Raw genomic sequence first — 24,034 nt, 5'->3', positions numbered from 1 at the left:
CCTCAAACTTGCAAGCCTCCTGCCTCAGCCTACCAAGTAGGTGGGATTATAAGCATGTACCACCACACTTTTCTGATTGCTTCTCTTGGAAGCAAATATTTTGACAAAGTATTGATCCTAAAACTAAGCTTACAAGAAATTCATAGCACGAGACACTGTTGATGCTTTACAAATCATTATACATTGCTTACTAAATAACAGTACATCTTAAGTCAACTGTATCATCAAAATATGTTAAAAATTCTCTACATAAACTTTTCAGCATACAGAACTTTACAGGAAAGTATAAAATAAGTCCCATATGTATATATTGTTCCTATGTGAATCAGAAATTTTTTCCTTATATTTTAAAACAATGTTTAATTTTTATTACAAAAGTAATACATGCACTAAGGAAAAGACAGAAATTACATTCATGCAAAAATAAGAAATTTAACCAACCAGAAACAAGCATTGTTGTAAAGATTTTTATGTATATCTTCTAAGCCTTGTTTCTCTACATAAATACACAAATATAATGATTAACTTTTATTTAAAACAAAAATAGGATCTCAAACTACAAAGTTTCAGGCAAACAAAGAACCAATCTATTTGACTCATTATCTATCTCCCAGTGTCTAGCACTTAGCTTTTGACCCACTTACAATGTTTAACATATATGTTGGATAAATTAACTAATATGATTTTATTTTTAAATAATGGAACATGAACATTTTCCGTGCTACTAAATAATCACATAAACCAGGTTGGGGTTGTAGCTCAGTGGTAGAGCACTTGCATAGCATATGGAAAGCCATGGGTTCAAACCACAGCATCACCAAAAAAAAAAAAAAAAAAAAAAAATTCACATAAACTATTATTTTGTATGGTTCCTGGCTCATGGAATATGTTCAATAAATATTTGTTGACAAATTACTATGTTTATGAATCTGAAACAATATTATTTTCATACATTTAACTTCTCTGAAATAGGGTGTGGTTTTTTATTTGTTTTGGTGACTTTTTATTTAATTTATTTATTTTTATGTCATGCTGAGGATTGAACCCAGGGCCTTGCACGTGTGAGGCGAGTGCTCTACTGCTGAGCCATAACCCCAGCCCCAAAGGTGTGTTTTTTTTATAATCAATAACTTATAACAATTTCAATTGATAGACAATACAGTTCTATCTTTTGAAATGTTTGTTTTCTTTTAGTTTCCTTTCTGTTTCCAATTTGCTACCCTTACAGGAGAATATTTTAACAAACCTTTGTTATTTCTTTATAAGTTCTTAAAAGTAGCATTACCAGATCACAAGATATATGCAATAAATATACACTATTTTTAAAATTTTTATGTTTCTAAGAGGTATCACTATGTTACCCAGGCTAGCCTTGAACTCCTGCTCTCAAATGATCTTCCTTTCTCAGCCTCTTGAGCAGCCATGGGATTACAGGTGTGCACCACTTTGCCTGTTTGTATATAGTTTTTTTTTTTTAATATTTATTTTTTAGTTATAGGTGAACACAATCTGTTTTTGTTTTGTTTCGTTTTTTACTTTATGTGATGCTGAGGATAGAACCCAGTGCCTCACACATGCTAGGCAAGCACTGTAGTTCCGAGCCACAGGCCCAGTCCTGTATACAGTTCTTTTTTTTTTTTTTTTTTCTGGTAAAGTAAATTATACCTCAGAAGCAGAAGGCTCTCTTGACATAATGATGGGTTCTTCATATATTTTCCTATAAGATGACAAAGTACCTAATATTCCAGGATTTACAAAATCAATTAATGCAAAAAATTCTTGCAGATCATTCTGAACTGGAGTACCTAAGGCAAGATAAAAGTGATGAGAAAGTCAAGTTTGTTTTATAATCAAGGTCTTTAAAGCAATTTGTACTCTCTTTCTTAAGAGGAATAAATACAAGCAACTTCCTTAAAACTAATAAAGAGTGGTCAAATCAAGTTAAAAATATGAATAATCATAAAAATTTTTATCTATGGTTTTCAAAGCATAGTGGCTGAGTACAGGCTTTGGAGTCTGACTGCTTCGGTTCAAATCCTACCTGCATCATTTCTTCCCTAAGTGACCCCGAGGAAATTACTTCTACCAGTTTCTTATTACAGAGTAGCTCCTCGGGTTTTAAGGATCAAAGTAGCCAATCCATACAACACAATGGTGCCTAGATGTGGACTTCCAGTCTTAAGAACTGTAGGAAAATAAGTAACTGTTGTTTAAGCTACCCAATCTATGGTATTTTGTTATGGTGACCCTCGGAAACTAATTATTACACTGTATTCAATCTGAATCCTAACCATTTTCTAGTCAATATTAACTGAACGCTTTCCATAGCACTTGGATAGATAATACCAGAAAACAAAACCAAAATTTCTTTCAGGCAAATCTAAGGATACAAAAATCAACTATGAGTAAGTACTTCCAATTTGGAAGTTAGTGTTAGTTTTCTCCTAAATTTAGAGCTCAGGGGGTTGAGTTGACAAGGACAGGAAAGCAGAAAGAATCTCAAGACTCACAAATTAAGGATACAGAGGACAACACTACCACTCAAAAGACTTCTGAATGAAGTCCCAGAATCAATTTTTTTTTTTTTACTGCAAAGATTAAATTTAGTATGGAATGCTAGTTAAATTGGTATTTGTTTGTAATCAAGAATATAAAACTTTCCATCTTTACCAAAGAAAATTATCTGATTTTCAAGTAGGGGAATATTTTACTTTCACTCCTGACCTTCAATACTTTTCAATAACCTTTATTTCCTACTCCTCTTTTTTATTTCTTTTACTCATCACTTCTAGTGCTAATCTTTTTTATTTTATAGCTACAACTATTCTTTAAATAAGCAATATTGACCCCATATTGAGCAATCAGAAGAAATAATCTGCTTTTCTCTTCCAACACAAGACAGCTAAATTCAGCTAAGTCCTTTTCCAGTCCCAAGGATATCAAAATCAAAGGCTAGTCAAGAAGTGTGAACTGTGGCTTTGGGAATTAAGAATGAAGAATCGACTCAGTTGCTTGAACAGTCAAAGACATGAAAATCACATAAGTTTTCTGTTCCCCATTTCCTTTTCTCCTTTAAAAATAATATTTTATAAATAACCAATACCAGCCTTTCCATTCTCTGGCTTCCATATTACTATTATTTTCAAACATTTGTTGAGCATCTATTAAATCTTGAGGATGGAAGTAACTATGATATTTTACTCTGGTCTTTTTTTTTTAATCTTTTTCATCTTTAAGTGACAAGTGACTAAATTCAAAAAATAAAAAGATCATGTAACATTTCTCAATTTTATTTTTTAATTTTTGGTGATTAGGTTGACCTAGGGGCACTTTATCAGTGATCTACATCCTCAGCCCTTCTTTTCTTTTTATTTTAAACAGGGTCTCACCAAGTTGCTAAAAAGACTCACTAAATATCTGAGGCTGGCCTCAAATTTGTCATCCTCCTGTCTCAGCCTCCTGAGTCAAAGTTATTTTTTAAAAAGTAGTTTTAAAAATTGCCTCTGATAATGGTTAATATAAAATTTCTACACAAACTGGATGTCAAATGACTATGGATTACTTAAAGATGAGCTCCTTCCTTACCTCAAGTCAAAAAATAACAAAAGGAATTTTCTGTTCCCTGTTGCTTTAAGAAATACTTCTGGACTGGGGCCTTAGCTCAGTGGTAGAGCACCTGCCTCGCATGTGTGAGGCCCTGGGTTCGATCCTCAGCATGGCATAAAAATAAATAAAGATATTGTGTCCATCTACAACTAAAAAAAAAAAGAAAAAAAAAAAAGAAATACTTCTACCCTAAGAATTTAGAAAGAAGGAACAAGCAGTTATTCCCACTTGTTCTTTCTCATTTTAACTTCCAATAAGAGATCTGACAGGCATAAAGAATACACTAAGGGGGCTGAGGTTGTAGATCAGTGAATGGCAGAGTGCTTGCCTAGCATGTGTGAAGTCCTCAGTTCAATCTTCAGTATCACATAAAAATAAATTAATAAAAGTATTATGTCCATCTACAACTTAAAAAAAAAGAAAAAGAAAAAACATTTTTAAAAAGAGAGAGAAAATACACTAAGGATAAAAAAATACATAGAAGGTCATGATATAGTAAAAACAATCATGGGGCAGGGATGTAGCTCAATGAAAGAAAACACTTGCCTAGCATGCTCAAGGGCCAGCCCTGGGTTCCATCCCCAGCACAACAACAAGAACAACACACACACACACACACACACACACACACACACACACACCCTATCTTAAAATGAGTGAATCTGGGAATGAAAGCAAAAAGTGTGAATAGATCTAATTAAAAAAAGAAAAAGAAAAAAAAAAAAAAAAGCCAGGCACAGTGTCACACACCTGCAATCCAGAGACCTGGGAGGTTGGGGCAAAAGGACTGGAAGTTCAAGGCCAGCCTCATCAACTTAGAGAGGCCCTATGCAGCTTAGTAAGATCTTTGCAGCTCATTGGTAAAGCATCCATAGGTTCAATCTCCAGTATAAAAAAAAAAAAAAAAAAAAAAAAAAGAAGAATCATGCCCTGCCTGTTCCTGCCAGAAATGGAGGGTTTGTAAGTATTAGGAGTGAATACGATTCTCTTCTTTCTGCTCCTGCCAGAGGGGCAAACGAAGGATGAACAAGACCCAGATGAGGTATGAAACAGAAGTATGTTAAGTAATTCAGACCTAACTCTAGGCCTGAAGCTTAAAAGAACTGCTTAGAAAAGAATTCTTATATTTACACAAGGTCCATCATACCTTTCCAGACCATCTGGGCCAGAAGTTTGGCCAGCAAATAAGCCCTGCACATGTAGCACAGACATGAAAATACTTGATACAGTGGGCTAGGGATGGAGCTTAGTGGTAGAGCACTTGTCTAGCAAATGCAAGGCCCTGGGTTTAATCCCCAGTACTGAGGCAAAGGGGGACCTTGATATTAAATGTTTAGCACATGTCAGATAGTCCCAAGAATTTTACACAGAATAACTTGACCGTCACAATAACTATATAGTAGATGACATCATACCCCTGTTTCACTAAGGAAACTAGGACACAAAGAAGTTAAATAACTTGCCCAAAGTTGTACAGCTGTAAATGTCACTGCCAACTCAGAAGCTAAGCACAGGCAATCCAATCTAGCCCCATCTCCTATATTCTTTTATGTTTCTTTTTTTGTAAATTACTGGTTCATAGTTTGGATTTTAGTTCCTTATTATTTTATTTTAATTGATTATTTTATTTTATTGCAGTGCTGGGGATCAAACTCAGGGCTTCACTATGCAAGATGTGCACTCTACCACTGAGCTACTTCCCCAGTCCCCCATCTCCTATATTCTTTACTATGGTTTGGGTTTATTCCTCAGAAATCCTCAAAATCAGGGCTGCAGAAAAATCACAAAAGAGTTTGAAGGATCAGAATCCTATCAAGATTTAATTAACATGGGTTTATTAGTATGAATTCCATTCAACACAACCAGTTCTTTGGATGTCTAACATCAGATTATAAATCGTACATGTTCAATAGGCAAAAATTCCATAATGTCTTCCCCAAAGTGAATACTGACCAGTTAAAATTATTCTTTTCTCACAAGAGAGGCTAATGAGGGCTGTAGTTGTTTTAATGGCACTGTTCTTCAAACGATGCCCCTCATCACAGATTAGAAGATCAAACTTTACATTCTTAATTTGATCCAGGGAACGAAGTAACATTTCATAACTGATGATAAGAACAGTATAAAATGTAGATTTGATAAAGTCATCAACTTTGTGGTCCTGAGGGAAAAAGAATAACATTTAACAAACTATGAGCAGAAACTATGTGAAATCAAATTTAAAAAGAATATTTCTTACAGTTGTTTATCAACTACTAGAACATGTTAACTTTTTCTGTCATGGTTGGCTCAGGTTGTGATAATAAAATACTACAGATTAGGTAGCTTAAACAATAGCCATTTATTTCTCATAGTTCTGGGGATTAGGAAGACAGAGATCAGAGTGCCAGCATAATAGGTGACGGCCCTCTTCCTGACTTGCAGATGGAAGCCTTCTTGCTATATCCTCAAATGGTTGAGAGGGGAAGTTCTGGTGTCTCTTCTTTTTCTTACAAAGGCACTAATTTTATCTGACCTCTCCTGACCTTATGTAAGCTTAATTACCTCCCAAAGACCCCACTTCCTGAGAGGGTCCCTGGATTTATGATAACTAACTTGTAATTTTCTTATTTTACAGTGGTGCAAAAGCATACTCATATAATCCTTCTATTTCTTCTTTTCATGATTCAATAAATCACAAGATATTCAATATTTTATTGTTTATTAGATGATTTTGCCAAACAGCATGCTTAAGGTAAGATAAGCTAAGATATGATATTCAAATAGGTTGCATGTATTAAATGCATTTTTGATTCATATTATATAACCCCATGGCAAGTCAAGGAGCATCTGCATATTGAGATTAAGGCTTCAACATATGGATTTGGCAGGGATTCAAACATTCTGTCCATAACAACTCAAAATCAAAATGTAAGCTAAGACTCCATTTTTGTGCAAAGATATTAGGGAGTTATACTTGAAAAACTGCATCATAAAGAGTTAAAAACTGAATTAGTGATTTGAAAAGCTAGAGATTTAAAGAATGACTAAGGCTAAGCTTTCAAAAATCTCTTACCTGATCAACAGTAAATACCTTGATCCTTTCACTTCCTAGCCATTTTTGAAATTCTTTTCTCCAATTATTCACCAAGCTTCCAGGTGTGACAATAAGTGTCTTCTTTATTACTGGCTTGCCTCCATAGGGTCCCTGACACTGCAGGGTCCAGATGAGCGAAATACATTGCAACGTTTTCCCTAAACCCATTTCGTCAGCAAGAATAGCTCCGCATCTGCCATTCATTCTGTTAGAAATAATTTACTTTCTTTAATAACTACAGGAAATATTTTATATTCCCCAAATCATCAAGAACCAGAAACTGATATTTTGTAATTATGAAGAATCTTCCAATATTTCCTCTTCTTCCTCTTTTTTTTTCTTTTCTTTTTAAAGATGGAGGAGTTTCACTATGTTGTCCAGTCTATTCTCAAACTTCCGGGCTCAAGCAATCCTCCCTTTTCAGTCTCCAGAACAGCTTGAACTACAGACATAGACAACCAAGCCCAGCTCTATCTATGGTTTTTCAATCAGCTGATTTACAACACATCTCTTTTGCATCTTTGATAATTATATCCTTTACATATTTTCAACGAAATTACCAAGACATAATCTGAAATTAGAAGCTGAATTTAAAACAGTTACTGTTTATATGTACATATTTTGGAGTCTAGAAATGAATCCCAATTTTATATCTACATTTGGATAATTTAACTATAATTGTGTTATCACTATAGTTGAGCAATTTTCACCAGTTTCTGTATTAGATATCAAAAGTTAAAAATATATCAGTAAGATCTACTGAGCTGAATTTATTAAAAATAAATAAATTTATTTTAGAATAAGAATTTATCACTGCCTGGCAGAAAATGAAATCCTCAACCAAAACAGATCTAAATACTATTTAAAAAATTCATAAATACTTGATCAGATTTATATAATTTAATAAAAGTATGCTGTTCTTCAGTTCAACTAAATTAATACAATTTAATAATAAAACCATGCATTTTATATCACTTTATATTTTTAAAAGTAAAAGTCCAAGGGAATTAAAGATATTACCAAAATTATAAATATACTTTAATAGCTAATGATATTTCTTATTAGTAGAAATAAGAACCAATAAATAATTTTATGTATGCTTTCTATTTCAAGGTATAGATAAAAAATTACAAACATGAAGTAAAGTCTCCATTTTTTAAGATAAACAACTGGCCAATGCAGACCAAATGAGACATGAATAAATAATGATAGCAGAGAGAAAACAGAAATCCACCCTTTCAAGGTGGAAGAAAAGGGAGCAGGAAAACTTCACAGAGAAGATGTACCTTGCAAAGAATTTTAAAGAGTAAACAGGTATTTACTATACTCAATCAGCATTCAGTTGGATCTTGAACTGAATTCCAAGAGAGAAAATACAGAAATACAAAGCTGGCTAGTTAAAATACAGAAGATGAGGATATGCACCCTGAAAGCTTAGATTGTATTTGTAGATAAGGATTTCCGAAACATCAGTCTTTCATGATGACCATCATTCTTTTTTGCTGTATATGTACTACTATGTTGTTTTTCTTTACGCCAACTCACTTTAAAAAAATTTTTTTTGGTTGTAGATGGACAAAATGCCTTTATTTATTCATTTTTATGTGGTGCTGAGGATCAAACTCAGAGCCTCACACATGCTAGACAAGTGCTCTACTACTGAGCTACAATCTCAGCCCATTAATCAACTCACTTTTTTTTTTTTTTTTTGTGGTGCTGGGGATTGAACCCAGGGCGAGGCAAGGACTCTACCAACTGAGCTATATCCCCAGCCTAGTCAACTCACTTTTAACAAATTGATCTGAAAAAAAATTCTAGGGGCTGGGGATGTGGCTCAAGTGGTAGCGTGCTCGCCTACCATGTGTGAGGCACTGGGTTCGATTCTCAGCACCACATGAAAATAAAATAAAGATATTGTGTCCACCTAAAACTAAAAAATAAATATTTTAAAAAAATTTTAAGTATATTTTATCTGTGAAACCTAAAATTTAAAGTGCTACTTTTTCTAATAATTCATTAATGAAATATGCTACTATTAAAATTTTTTAACTTATGGGGCTGGGATTATGGCTCAGGGGTAGAGTGCTGGCCTAGCATGTGCAAGGCTCTGGGTTTGATCCTCAGCACCACATAAAAACAAATAAATAAAACAAAGATATTGTGTCCAACTACAACTAAAATTTTTTTTTTTAATTTAAATCTTGTCCATTTAACACCACAAAATGGATCACATGAGTAAGAATCAGAGATTGGGACACATTGTTTTAAATTCTTGGACTGCAAATAATTCTAAGTAAGGAATGATTGTTCAGAATTGTTTTGCAGAAAACTCAAGCTGGTATCTATATGAAGATTAAATTTGAGAAGAATTAGAAACAATACAAGTTAGGAGTTACTACAATAGTCCAAGCAATACACTATGTCTATATGACATCATTTACTATGGACTGCCATAGTGGGATACTAAAAAAGGTTAGGAATCAAATAATATTTAGGAACTTAAAATAATTAAAATATCAGGCTTAACCTCAGAAACTAAAAGGTCAAATATTTTCTCATATACAGAAATTAGAGTAAAATATAGGAAAAGGGGAGAGAAAGACAAGATAACTTAAAAGGGAAGATGAGTAATGTAGAAGAAGGAGATGAAGAGACAGAAGAGCTAGGGTTGTGGCTCAGTGGCAGAGCCCTTGCTTAGCATGTGGGAGGCACTGGATTTGATCCTCAGCACCACATAAAAATAAAATAAAGGTATTGTGTCTACCTACAACTAAAAATATTTTTTAAAAAAAGAGAGAGTGGAAGGATGGGTAAAGGGAGGTAATGCAGAATGAATTCTTAAAAAATCAGGTTATGTGCATATATAAACATACAAAAGGGAACTTCATCTTATGCACTGGTAGAAAAAAACAATCAAACACAAATTAATAGATAAGCAAAAGGAAGTAGCAGAAGAAGCAGAATGGGAGAGAGGAGAAATGACCAGAGAGAAAAGTGGGGGGTGGGGGGGAAGACTGAACTGAAAGCGAATTCCATGCATGTATGAGTTTGTCAGAATGAAACCAACTTCTGTGCATAACTATAAAGTTCTAAAAAAAAAAATTTTTTTTTTTAAGTTCAGCCTCGATTAGATTCAGAAGGTGAAAGAAAAAGATGATTCATAGGCCAACTAAGATAAGATCTCCAAAAGGAGGAGGTGAGAACTTAAATCTAGCTAAAAGTTTCTGGGAGACAGTTATTTCCTATCATTCACAGGATTCTTCGAATTGGGGAAAATGTACATTTATCATTACCTTTAAAGGACAAATATAAAAATCAAAGGCCTTTGCATTTAAAAACAAAACAAAACAAGGAAATATTCCAAGATGTTTGTGGTATTTAATTTTGGGGCCTTTGATTCTTTTTCTTCTTCTTTCTGCTGTGTAGATGTGTGTCTTATAACTTTAAGGATACTACTATTCCTTAATAAGGAAAACCTCAAAGTGGGAAAAAATAGAGGTGAAATAGAAGAAAATCTTTTCCCCAAAATTCTTCTAAGCAAAATGAGTTTCTTATTTGCTTCCCAACCCCTTATCATACTAGTAGCAAGCTCTTATTCTATCACTTTTTTTTTTTTTTAGTTGTAGTTGGACACAACACCTTTATTTCACTTATTTATTTTTTTTATGTGGTGCTGAGGATCGAACCCAGGGTCTTGCACATTCGAGGCAAGCACTCTACTGCTGAGCCACAACCCCAGCCCTCTTATTCTATCACTTTAATGTTGAAATATTTTAAAAACCACTTATGAGTAAGGACTATGATCCTAAGTCCTATATGATTACCTCCTCTCAGGGTTTCTGGCACATAGCATCCATCAAAAACCACTTTTGAAATAAATATACTCATTAAGTATCACTTACCTTTCCTACCAACTAAAATTCACAGTGTACCCTTTAGACTCCTCTTATCAAGCTATTCTTGGAAAAGCATTTTTATGTTACAGGGTAAATCAAAATTCAAATTAGACTAAACAAATGACTTCTTTTCCTACCTCATTCCCATTACAACTTCATAAAGGAATATGATTCCTTCTTTCTGGTGTGGGCGAAGATGATATACAAGGTGAGGATCAACAACTACCTCCACAAGAGGGAAATTGTTCTTATTGAACATCCACTGGTGATTCTTGTCTGGTAGTGGCATAACGAGGGAATCTTAAAATAAAGATAAAGGCATAATTATAAATGTAATTTCACTTTGTCAGCAACTACACTTATCTTGTTTTCATTAATTCCCAAGATAGAACTCTTGCCATCATTTATGGGAAAAAAAAGATGATATTTAGTAATACTGATGCTAAACAAGATTACAAAACCAAAAAAGAAACTCTCACACCTTACCATTGTATGATTTTATTCAAAGAATTACAAAAAGCTTCCCAAACTTCATATGCTCCAGACTGCTTCAAAACCACTAATTCACTCTTGTCTAATAAGAAACTTGGTAAGCTACAACATTCACTAGCTCAATATTCAGAGTAGAGAACTACTTTCACCTGAAGTTAGAATTTTGCAAAGATGCATTTATCAATGCTTATAGCTTCACATTCTAAAGATTCCCCAAACTTAGCATAAAGGCTTTCTTATTTTCAGTCCTACATATACTAACAAAAAATGACCATTATCCCTATTATCAGAAATGAACATCATACATTTTCCATGATTAAGCTATCATTATTTGCTTAAAGTTAATTATTACATTCATAAATGACAAATTCATGATCCTGTGCAAAGCCACATGAAATAAACAATTGAATAATAATATTAATTCTCTGTATATACTAGTACATTCTTGTAATTCCAGTCACTAGAAAGGCTGAGACAGGAGGATAGCAGGTTCAAAGCCAGCCTGGCAACTCAGTGAGATCTTGTCACAAAATGAAAAACCAAAATAAGTCTGGGGATGTAATTCAGTAGTAGAGCATACCTGGGTTCAATCCTCAGTACTGGAAGTGGGAGAAAAAAAAAGTAATTCTCCAAGTACCATCATAAAGGCAAAAGCAAATAAAACTAAGGCAAGTCTCAAATGATAAATCTGAGGTACGATAATAAAACCATCAAATTTATTTTGGGGGTGAATTTGCATGTTTATATCATGGTTAAAAATTGAATTAGATACAAAAAAAAAAAAAAAGAGAGAGAGAGATGTATAAGGAGATGAAAACAAAAGAAATAGGTTCAGCCAGGTGTGGTGGTTCACACTTGTAATCCCAGCAACTCAGGAGGCTCAGGCATGAAGATTACAAATTCAAAGCTAGACTCAACAACTTGGCAAGGCCTTCATAAACTTAGTGAGAACCTGTCTCAAAACAAAAAATAAAAAGGGCTGTGGATGTGACTCAGTAGTTTAGTATCCCTAGGTTCGATTCCTGGTACCAAAAAAAGAGAGAGAAAGAAATAGGTTCCAGTAGCTTAAATTCATCCATGTAGAAATATACAGTCACATCAAAATGAGAGTTTTGATCATGTTTACCATTAGCAATCACCCAGAGGACAATTTTTCTGTGGATCTTCCCAGGATTCTAAGTAAAAATGCTTTCATCTTTGAGGTCAATTAGGCAAGGGATTAGGAAGTAAAAATGGATAATTTTTTTTAAATAATTTTTTTGTTGTCAATGGATTTTTTTTTTTTAATATATATGATGCTGAGGATTGAACCCAGGGCCTCATGCATGGGAGACAAGCACTCTACCACTGAGCTACAAACCCAGCCCTATAAAGTAAAGTTTTTAAAATGAAATTCATTAATGTGAACATTAACTGAAATGAACTGAATTTTACAGGTGAAACTTGATTTCTTTGCATGGCATCAGACAATTCAACATTTTCATACATGTGATCAAAGCATATGCTATTCAAAGCATAATTATAATTCTGGTCTATAAATTGACTATTTTTTCTCCTTTCTGTAGAAGTCAAATTTCATTCAAAATTATACTTTTGTGTGGGACTACAGTTGTGGCTCAGTGGTAGAGTGCTTGCCTAGCATGTGTGAGTCACTGGGTTCAATCGTCAGCACCACATAAAATAAATAAAATAAAGGTATTGTGTTCATCTACAACTACAAAATATTTTTAAAAAATTATACTTTTGTGTATGTCACATTTACAGTTAGTATTTTTCCTTCAACACATGTACAATATTTTGATTACTATATTTCTGGATTATACATTTACATATTAAATAATTACCAAATTCTTATTGTTTGACTTCAACATTATCCCTTGTGTAAGATTGAATATATGAAGGAAAATATGTATTTCAGCTGAACACTACAAAACAAAATTTTAAACTTTAATTCATATACCAAAAATGATTTTGAAAGTAAAAACAGAATATTTAAATTATTTATTAAATCTCACTTGGTGCATATGGATCATAGCGTGGTTTGCAATTTGAAGAATCATTCTGTCTATTTTCCTTTGAACTTGGTTTACACACACTCTTGAAAGGGTTAGAAAAGCACTTTCTGGAAGTTTGAGAACTTGGGATAGCAGGACTTCCTCCTCCACGCTGAAAACACCTGCCACTGTTGAAGTCATCAGGAGGGATTATCCCCACGATTTCCAATTCTTTTCCCGGAATCATCAGTGTTTGGCCCTCTTCGATTGTTTCAAGCTCTTTGAATTTATGTCCAATACCTTTAGGTTGAGAAAGAAAAACAAATTAATTGAACTAACATTCTAAGATGACAGTGATACTCCAGCCACCTTTCCAAAACAATACAGGATGAAAACTATGCATATATTTTAACCTTGTACAATGTGTTAGCCCAAATGAAACATAATTTTTATTTTCATTAGGGAAAAACTAAAGTCAGAAGAAATTACGACTATGAAAATCAGCCATGCTTTAACAAAAACAAGGCTGCTTTGGTTTGAAAACATCAAGCCAAGAAAATGGTGTAATAGGCTACATGAACTCTCTTTTTTTTTCTGGAGAGACACTATGATATCTCTGTTTCCAATTAGAAATAGCTAGAAATCTGAAGAATTAGCAATAAAAGTAATGGTTACCACAACTAGAAGTGAGTGTACTGAGATAGCAAAGTTAAAATACAGTTGTGGCAAGAAGCTTTTGATATTACAAGTTATAGCTCTTTAATTATATAATTATAAAGTGATATATTTTATAATATTGTTTAAATTAATATTAACTTAATGAACATTTAAGTGTTGCCATGTGTAGGGTGCTGATGGAATATAAATATGAATAATTCAACAAGTCTGCTCAAAATGAACATTAACTAGACAGAATTTTAGACTCTCATACTTTCCTATCAAGTGAGTCAAAATATGAACTGTATAGTTATTGTGCCATCACAAAGGGCAGGAACTGTGTATATCATAAACTGTTCTTAAGTTTCTAAAAAAATATTAATAGGCTGTCATATTTCAAAAAATATGACCCTTATTATTAGTTGAAAATTCTACAATTTGCCCCAATAAAAGTCATCTTAAATTTATTATCTGAACCAGTTTTAAAAGTGTTTATTATTTTTTCATTTTAATTAATATTTTTAAAATTATTTATGGTAAAGTATGTTTTACTTTTAATATTCTTAAGTAGAAAGACTTTACTGGTTGTACATCTCTAATCCAAAAATCCTAAATCTAAAAAGGCCAAAACCCAGAATCTTTAGATCACCTATATGATGCTCAAAAAAGTTGTAGAGATAAGGAATGCTTAACCTGTGCTTAAGCTGACGTTCCAAATATGTTTAGTGATGTTCCTTCACTTCATTCTGATTCAGCAATGGTCTTGACCTCTCCACATTAATGAAGATTATAGTTTTAGCTTTTATTCTTATAGAATCCAATTACTCTTAAACTCAGTTTTACATGAAAATGAAAGACAGGAATAAGCATGAGGATATCTTTAAAATTCTTTAATTCCAGAATCTCTCATTTTATATTCGTCCACAGTAATGGCTCTTTCAAACACCTGAAGACTTTCTTAACTGTTACCCTCTGTTTTCCACCCTTGTTTTTCATTTTTGCTTTGTTTCTGGATATGGTATAATAGTGGCCATTGAGCTTGACTGCCCTATCACAATTACCAATAATTTTAGTGTTCCAGTTTTGGTTTTCTTAGCAACTATCCCTATAGCAAATTTAAATCCTATATATCCAATTATTTCAAAGAAAATCTGCTTGTTTATAGGCAGTCACTTGCACAATTAGCTCCCAATTAAAGCTCTTATTAATGCTATAATTAGGAAAGCCAAGTCTTATAGTTAGATGTTTTAATTTGAAAACCAATATAATCCCCTTCATTGTTTATAACTGGTTCTCATAGTTGGATATTAGAATCACCTGGAAACTAAAACATACCTATGACCAGTCCCTTTACCTATTCATCAACTAAATCAGAGCCACAGAGTTTAGAGCCTAGGCATTAGAATTTTTAAAGCACCTCAGTTGACTCTACTTGCAGGACCAGGGTTAAAAACCCACCAGTTTAACTTTTATACCTGCAAATAAAAGATCATTTTATTGTAAACTATACATACACAAAACTATGTATATGATACCTTGTAAGATATTACAGAGTTAATTCTGAGAATTTTACCTCTCTAGCTGAAAAATCTAGCCCCAATCTACCTTAACAACATGAAATGAGTACTGTCCTCTACTTACTAAATATTGTATACATAGTAGCTGCCTCCTGTTTTTATAATAAATAAAACATTCTGTTGCAGATCATTAAGTTCAATTTCAACCCTTATTGCTGTGTCACTACCCTTCCATAAGCTACATTTCTGAAACACCGAATTAATTTCAATTCTTTCCTGCCTTTTGTATATGCTCTTCCATTTACACAAGCCCCTTTCACATGACCTCCCAAATATATACTTTCAATATATATTTCTTAAACAGTAAATCTGATGAGCTTATCCCTACGTCTCCTAAGCTAAATTAAATGGTCCTTTTATGTTATCACTACACCTAATAAAAATTTATTGAAACAATTATTTTATTGTATCCTAATTATTAAATGCATTATCCCCACTAAACTCTAAATTAAAATAACCTTTAATTCTTTACTCCTAGCATAGTGGTTGGCACACATCACATATGTTACTAAAAATTTGTGGGGGAGGGGGGTATTGAACCCAGGGGCAATTAATTTTTTTTTTATATCAGGGATTAAATTCAGGGGCACTCAACCACTGAGCCACATCCCCAACCCTATTTTGTTTTTTATTAGACACAAGGTCTCACTGAATTGCTTAGCACCTTGTTATTGCTGAGGCTGGTTTTGAACAATCCTCCTGTTTCAGCCTCCCAAAATGCTAGGATTACACAAGTATGCCACCACACCCAGCTACAAACAATAATTTTAAGTGAAGGAATGAACATGTAAAACAGATTTTATAATTTGGCCACATTCAAAATTGAATAGGAAGCAATGCAAATAATAATATGCTCCTTCATTTACACAAGCTTAATATAATATTAAGCATTTTGAATGTATAGGCTAACTTGTACTAGGGTCAATTACACTGGAAACATTTTATAACACAAATGGTAACCTCCAATTTAGATGTGTTAATCTATGTAAGCCTAACCATTATTTCCTTGTTCTGTTTCCCAAAATTGTCTTGCATAGCACTGAAATTCTATTATTAAACTTTTGCTATCAACACCCTTTAAAAAATTTTAATTACTAACCATTCACAAAAAAAGAGGAAAAAGCATATCAACATAAACTGCTTAATCTTAGAAGTATGACAAAATAACTATATATAATTGGCTGACTATTTTTGGAGAAAATGAAACCATAAGTTGAATTTATTTTATTGAGCTAACACAGATCCTAAGATAGTTAGGATACAGAGTAGGGACGAAGAACAGGAGAAGAAGATCAACATTAATAGAGATGAGAGGGGGGAGGGAAAGGGAGAGAGAAGGGAAATTGCATGGAAAGGGATGGTGATCCTCAGGGTTATACAAAATTACATACAAGAGGAAGTGAGGGGTAAGGAAAGAATAATACAAGTGGAAGAAGTGTTTTACAGTAAAGGGGGTTGAGAGAGAAGAGGAGAGGGGAGGGGAGGGGAGGGGAGATAGTAGAGAATAGGATAGAGAGCAGAATTCATCAGACACTAGAATGGCAATATGTAAACCAATGGAAATGTAATTGATGTAACTGATGTGATTCAGCAATCTGTATACGGGGTAAAAATGGGAGTTCATAACCCTTTTGAATCAAACTGTGAAATATATCAAAATAGATGTAATGTTTTGAACTACCAACAATAAATAAATAAATAAATAAATAAAGATAGTTAGGATAACTGATTAATATGAAATAATTTATGTATCATACATAGTATGGCATGAATATGGACTTTATAAAGCCCAATTATATTTCAATTTTATAATCAAAAATATACATTAATTTTAGATCAATTCATAAACATTAGGTAATATCATAATACCTTTTCCAATGTCTTTGCCATCCAAATCTTTCAATGTAAATGACCTTCCTTTTACAATAAGAATAGCATCACCTTCCCACTTTTTGTGTTTTTTCTTTGAAGGTTTACACCAAACAACATTAAAATATTTAATGAGGCTCTCAGATTCCTCTTCTTGCCCCTTGGACTCTGTTATTTCTTTAGGAGCTAAATGAATCAGAATTAAAACAAACAAACAAACAAACAAAACATTATTAGAGATGACTTTAATGTTTAAATGTTAGGGTCGTTTTTTAAAAAGGTACAAGAAAATCAGATTTATTAAGTAGTATGAAAGAATTTTTGATTAAGCTTACGTTAGCATTTTAGAAACAAAAAAGTTCAAATGTCAGGAGCTACCATTACCATGAATACAATGAAGATAAATTTCTTATCACCCATAAGTTATACAAACTCAACTGAAGTAGAGTAACAATAATCACTGTAAACATTTTTGGAACTCTACAAAGTTATTATTTCAATGTCTATAACATTGGGAAATATTTAAAATTACATTTTGACCACTGATTTAATTAACAGTGACACAACAAGTTGAGGGAAAGTATATTGTAATAGTCTGAAATAAAAACCTATATTTTTCTTTTCTTCACTTACTGTGTAATTAACAAAAATATATATATTTATGGAGTACATCATGCTATTTTGATATATTATATACATTATGGAATTCCTCACATTTTTTCATAGTGAAAATATTTGAAATTAATAGCATTTTTCAAGAATACAATATTTTTTATTAACTACAGACACCATGTTTTACAGTCTTGGAACTTATTCCTCCTTAACTGAAATTCTGTATCCATTCACCAACATTTTACAAATCCCCCAACCCCACCCCATTCCTCTGGTGATCACCACTCTACTCTCCATGAATTCTGTTTTTAGAGTCCACGTATGAGATTATACTGTAATTATCTTTCTATGCTTCACATATGTCATTCAGTATAATGTTCTCTAGGTTCATTTATGATGTCCCAAATGACAGGATATGTATTTATTTCTTTATTTAGGTGCAGATGATCAGCCCAAGGTCTTGCATATGCTAAATTCCCAGCCTGTAGTTTTTCTTCTTTTGAAAGGCTGAATAGTTTTATCCACTGATATTGATGGACACTTAGTTTGATTCCATAGCTGGTTATTGTGAATATTGTTGAAATGAATGTTGAGAGTGCAGATATCTATTCAACATATTAATTTCTTTTGGGGGGGAAATTATATATTATATATTTAAAAGTGGAATTGCTGGATCATGTGGTATGTAATATTTTTTCAAATAAGAACACATGTAGAGCACCAAGGTATGAATGAGACTAAATTTTATTAAAATACTTTTGTTTCCTAATTAGAAAGTAATCAGTTTGAGCCACTGTTTTGAGAATTTAGTAGTATAGGCTCAGGAAATAAAAATGTATCTTCTTAAAAAAGTCTGGTTTTCTCTCAAAAACACTTCTAGGATCACCTTATAGAAACATATACAGTCTAACACAAAATACTCCAGCATCATGAAAACTAATCTATAGAAACCAGTGGTTGTGGGCTGGGGCTGGGGTTCATGGTGGAGTGCTTGTCTAGCATGTGTGAGGCACTGAGTTCAAGTTTCAGCACCATATGTGTGTGTGTATATATATATAAAATAAAGGTCTATCAACAACTGAAAATATATATATTAAAAAAATGGTCGTGAAAATATAATTCTATACCTAGAAGACCCAAAAAATTCTACCAGAAAACTTCTAGAACTAGTAAATGAATTCAGCAAAGTAACAAGATACAAAATCAATACCCATAAATCAAAGACATTTCTGTATATCAATGACAAATCCTCTGAAAGGGAAACAAGGGAAAACTACCCCATTTACAGTAGTCTCAAAAAAAAAAAAAAAAACCTGGGAATCAACGTAATAAAAGAGGTGAAAGATCTCTACAATGAGAACTACAGAATGCTAAAAAAAGAAATTAAAGAAGCCCTTAGAAGATGGAAAGATTTGCCTTGTTCTTGGATAGGCAGAATTAATATTATCAAAATGACCATACTACCAAAAGCACCATACAGACTTAATGCAATTCTAATCAAAATCTCAATGACATTCCTCCTAGAAATAGAAAAAGCAGTCATGAAATTCATCTGGAAAAATAAGAGACCCAGAATAGCCAAAGCAATCCTTAGCAAGAAGAGTGAAGCAGGTAGCATCACTATACCAGATCTTAAACTATACTACTGAGCTATAGTAACAAAACAGCATGGCATTGGCACTAAAAATAGACTGGTAAGACTAATGGTACAGAATAGAGGACACAGAAACAAACCCACACAAATACAGTTATCTTATATTAGTCAAAGACACCAAAAACATACATTGGAGAAAAGATAACCTCTTCAACAAATGGTATTGGGAAAACTGGAAATCCAAATGCAACAAAATGAAATTAAATCCCTATCTTTCACCATGCACAAAACTCAACTCAAAGTGGATCAAGGACTTAGGAATAAAACCAGAGACCTTACATCTAATAGAAGAAAAAGCAGGCCCATCATGTCCAATTAGGCCCTAAGTTCCTTAATAAGATTCCTATAGCACAAGAATTAAAATCAAGAATCAATAAATGGGATAGACTCAAACTAAAAAGCTTCTTCTCAGCAAAAGAAACAATCAGTGAAGTGAACAGAGAGCCTACATCTTGGGAGCAAATTTTTATCACATGCACATCAGATAGAGAGCACTAATCTCTAGGATATATAAAGAACTCAAAAATCTTAACACCAAAAACACAAATAACCCAATCAATAAATGGACCAGGGAACTGAACAGACACTTCTCAGAATATATATACAATCAACAAAAATATGAAAAAAATGTTCAACATCTCTAGCAATTACAAACTTGCAAATCATAATTACTCTAAGATTTCATATCACTCCAGTCAAAATGGTGGCTATTATGAAGACTGTTAAACACCAGGGTTGGCGAGGATGTGGGGTAAAGGCACACTCATACATTGCCAGTGGGACTGCAAACTGGTACAGACAATATGGAAAGTAATATGGAGAATCCTTGGAAAACTTAATGGAACCACCATTTGACCCAATTATTCCACTCCTCAGTCTATACCCAAAAGACTTAAAAACAGGATACTACAGGGACAAAGCCACATCAATGTTTACAGCAGCTCAATTCAAATAGCTAAACTGTGGAACCAATCTAGATGCCCTTCAGTATATGAATGGATAAAGAAAATGTGGTATATAGACATAATGGAATATTACTGAACAATAAAAGAGAATGAAATCATGACATTTGCAGGTAAATGGATGAAGCTGGAGAATACAATGCTAAGTGTTAGCCAATCCCCAAAAAAACAAATGCCGAATGTTTTCCCTGATATAAGAAGGCTGATTCATCATTGGGTTGGAGGAGGGAGAGCATGGGAGGATTAGGTGAACTCTAGATAGGGCAAACGGGTGAGAGGGGAAGGGAGAGGGCATGGGTACAGAAAAGATGGTAGAATGAGAAGGACATCATTACCCTAAGTATATGTATGAAGACGCAAATGTTGTGAAAATATACTTTGTTTACAACCAGAGATATGAAAAATTGTGTTCTATATGTGTACTATGAATTGTAATGCATTCTGCTGTCATATATAACAAATTCAAATAAAAAATTTAAAAAATAACAGTGATTGCTGCTTACGGAGTTGAGGGAATTGACTGGAAAGGAGCTAGACAGAACTTGTTATAAGTGATAGGTGTATACAATTAAGAAAGATCACCAAACTGACCATTTAAAAGCAATACATCTTTATTACATTTGTTATATTTAAATTTTATTCATTTTTAACATCTTAATTTAAAATTTGTTATAAGATGATGCAGGGGAAAATTAATTATTAATGTTCCTTAAAATTATTTAAGAGCTGGGACTATATGTAGCTCAGTGGTAGAGCACCTGCCTCACATGTGTGAGGTTCGATCCTCAGCACCATATAAAAATATATAGATACATTTTTTAAAATAAATAAATAAAGATATTGTGTTCAGCCGGGCATAGTGGCGCACGCCTGTAATCCCAGTGGCTGAGACAGGAGAATTGCGAGTTCAAAGCCAGCCTCAGCAACTTCCAGACCCTGTCTCTAAGTAAAATACAAAATAGGGCTGGAGATGTGGCTCGGTGATTGAGTATCCTTAAGTTTAATCCCTGGTACCAAACTTGTGAGTGTGTGTGTGCGTGTGTATGTATTATTTCAATTAAAGACCAAATGCCCTAGAACTACTTTTCATAACTATTCAGTCAAATGCTCTCTGAATTAGCTGTGGTACAAGCAAAAACTAAAAAAAAAGTTACATTTCTCTGTTGATTCCCATTTTAGAACTATTTAAATAACTTCATTCCAATCCAATATAGTTATTAGAACTTAAAGATCTTCCACCCTTCACAAACTCAGGCCATCTTCTGGGGAGAGGAGATCAAGCTGGTTCCTGCCAACACCCAAATTAAGCTCCTAGGTAAATCCACAGTGTCTCCTCCCACCAGCAGAGGAAGCACCACTCAAACCATCAGTCTTTATCCTTGTGCAGTCAGGATCAATTCCAAACACAGTCCCCTCCCTTTAAACTTTTCTTGGCAAGAGTCACACACTAACTTCTCAAGTTCTGGAGGAAATATACAAAGCTTTCTGAAAGGTTTCAGAGAACCTCTTCCCCATTTACTTGGAGATAGAGTGGCCACTCCTCTTCCCTCTGCTGCATCTCAATCTTAAAAAGACAAAACAAATTAAAACAAAAAATAGTAGTCTAGGGGATAGGGTTGTAGCTCAGTGGCAGAGCACTTGCCCAGCATGCGTGAGGCACTGGGTTCAATTCACAGCACCACATAAAAATAAATAAAGGTATTGTGTCCCTCTACAACTAAAAAAAGAAAAAAGAAAAAAATATATATAGTGGTCTAATAGATTGAAAGCACAAATTCATAATTTTATAAATAATGGTGTCTTTTAATATTTTGAAACAAAATTACCATACTATAATGTACTAATTCAAATTACACTTGATCACAACAGACAAAATTTGCCCATTTGACCATATCTCCTTCTTTTCCCCTTGGCAATTATAGATTAGACATAAAACACCAATTATCCTGTCATGAGAAATTTAGACCCTCATACTGAATCATAGCTCCTGCTTCTCACGTAACTTTTGTGCACTATATATAGGCAAAATTCATCTAGCTGAAGGTGGCAAAATCTAATTGCCACATTACCGAAGGCGTTTCACTATGACTTTTACCGATTACACACCTGATCCAGGGAAGCCATCAAAACAATACAACTTAACAAAAACCAAATAAATTTTAACCTTTTAAAATGCATCATTTATTTAAATGAAAAAAAGGAAATACCTTGATATAAGGAATAAGAATGATCACTTCTATTCAACACTGTCCTATAAGTCCTATCCATTGCAATATGACAATTAAAACTTTAAAAGCAAAAGGATAGGAAAGGAAGAAATAAAAATTGTACCTATTTGCAGATAATGATTGTTTTCACAGAAATCCCCAGGGATTCTAAAATCTGACTAGATCTTATAAAACAAATTTAGCAGGGTCACAAGACATAAGGCTCATTGGCAAAAAGAAATCAGAAAATGAAATTTTAGAAATTCCATTCTCAGTAACTCCAAAAAAAAAATCACACAAATACTTAGAAAAATAAAACAAAAGGCATCCAAGTCTTCTATACAAAAAAAAAAAAAATTAAAGAGCTTTGTTGAAAAAAATTAACAAATCTAAATACATATAAAATAACAAATCAAAATCTAATTAAAGAAAGCATCTATTTCATGTATTGGAACATTCAATTTGGTTAATATAACAATTTTCAGATGGGCCCAGTGGTGCTTAACTATAATCCCAGATACTCCATAGACTCAGGCAGAAATATCACAAGTCTGAAGCAAGTCTCAGCAATTTAGCAAGACCCTGTCTCAAAACAAAAGGACTGGGATTATAGCTCAATGGTGAAATGTCCCTGGTTCCAACCCCCAGTATTCAAAAAAAAAAAAAAAAAAAAGAAGTCAGTCACAAAGACCTTATGTTTCATGATGTTGTTCACATGAAATGTCTAGAACAGGGAAATATATGAGATAGAAAGATTAGTGGTTGCTTAGAGCTAGAGGATAGTTATTTCCACCACCTCATGAGATCGCCTAGTGATAGCTAAAAATATAAGGTTTCTTTTTTGGGTATAGAAAATGTTCTAAAATTGACTGTGGTCACTGTTGCACATAACTCTGAATATATTAAAAGCAAATTGTATGGTATGCTAACTATGTCTCAAACTTGCAAAACACATGCACAATAACAGTACATACTCATTAAACTGAATAAAATGATTTTGAAAACTGACTGTAGCAAGTGTTGACAAAGACATGGAGCAACTGGAAGGAATATAAGATGATGCATTGGGAAAAAGTATAGCTGATCCTTTAAAAGTTATATATACCTACAGTAACCACTGCTTGGTAGAGATGGAGGAAGAAAAGGGAAAGAGGTAGTTGAAGAAGTTGAATACGTTGATGACATATGTCCACAAAAAATACTTGTACATCGTCAAGCAAGGTAAATTAACCACTCAAAGGTCTAAAAATCCAGTATCATCATTAGAACTCAGATAACTCATTATTTTTATCACTGGCACTCATGGATTTTAGAAAATGAGTCTTGACTTTCTTCAACAAATAAATTTATAGTCAGAATCATCAAGATTTTTTCCTGAGAAAACAGATGATTCATATCCTGCTTGAATCACCTCTATCCAGAGTGCCCTGAA

At 33.3% G+C, this 24,034-nt stretch overlaps 1 protein-coding gene across 1 annotated transcript in view; it reads right to left on the bottom strand.

Annotated features, from left to right (window-relative positions):
* Rad54b (RAD54 homolog B) overlaps window positions 1-24,034 on the bottom strand; it is a 106,948-nt gene that overhangs the window by 21,340 nt on the left and 61,574 nt on the right. The window contains exons 4-9 of the mRNA XM_026384518.2: window positions 17,168-17,353; window positions 13,086-13,364; window positions 10,716-10,878; window positions 6,662-6,887; window positions 5,560-5,767; window positions 1,666-1,805 (exon numbers count right to left, since the gene is read on the bottom strand). Coding sequence (XP_026240303.2) covers window positions 1,666-1,805; window positions 5,560-5,767; window positions 6,662-6,887; window positions 10,716-10,878; window positions 13,086-13,364; window positions 17,168-17,353 — 1,202 coding nt within the window. The remainder of the gene's footprint in view (window positions 1-1,665; window positions 1,806-5,559; window positions 5,768-6,661; window positions 6,888-10,715; window positions 10,879-13,085; window positions 13,365-17,167; window positions 17,354-24,034) is intronic.

Source organism: Urocitellus parryii, chromosome 7 (assembly GCF_045843805.1).
Source record: "Urocitellus parryii isolate mUroPar1 chromosome 7, mUroPar1.hap1, whole genome shotgun sequence".
NCBI lineage: Eukaryota > Metazoa > Chordata > Mammalia > Rodentia > Sciuridae > Urocitellus > Urocitellus parryii.
The sequence above is the reverse complement of the archived record's forward strand: the minus strand, read 5'-3'. Positions and strand labels throughout refer to the sequence as shown.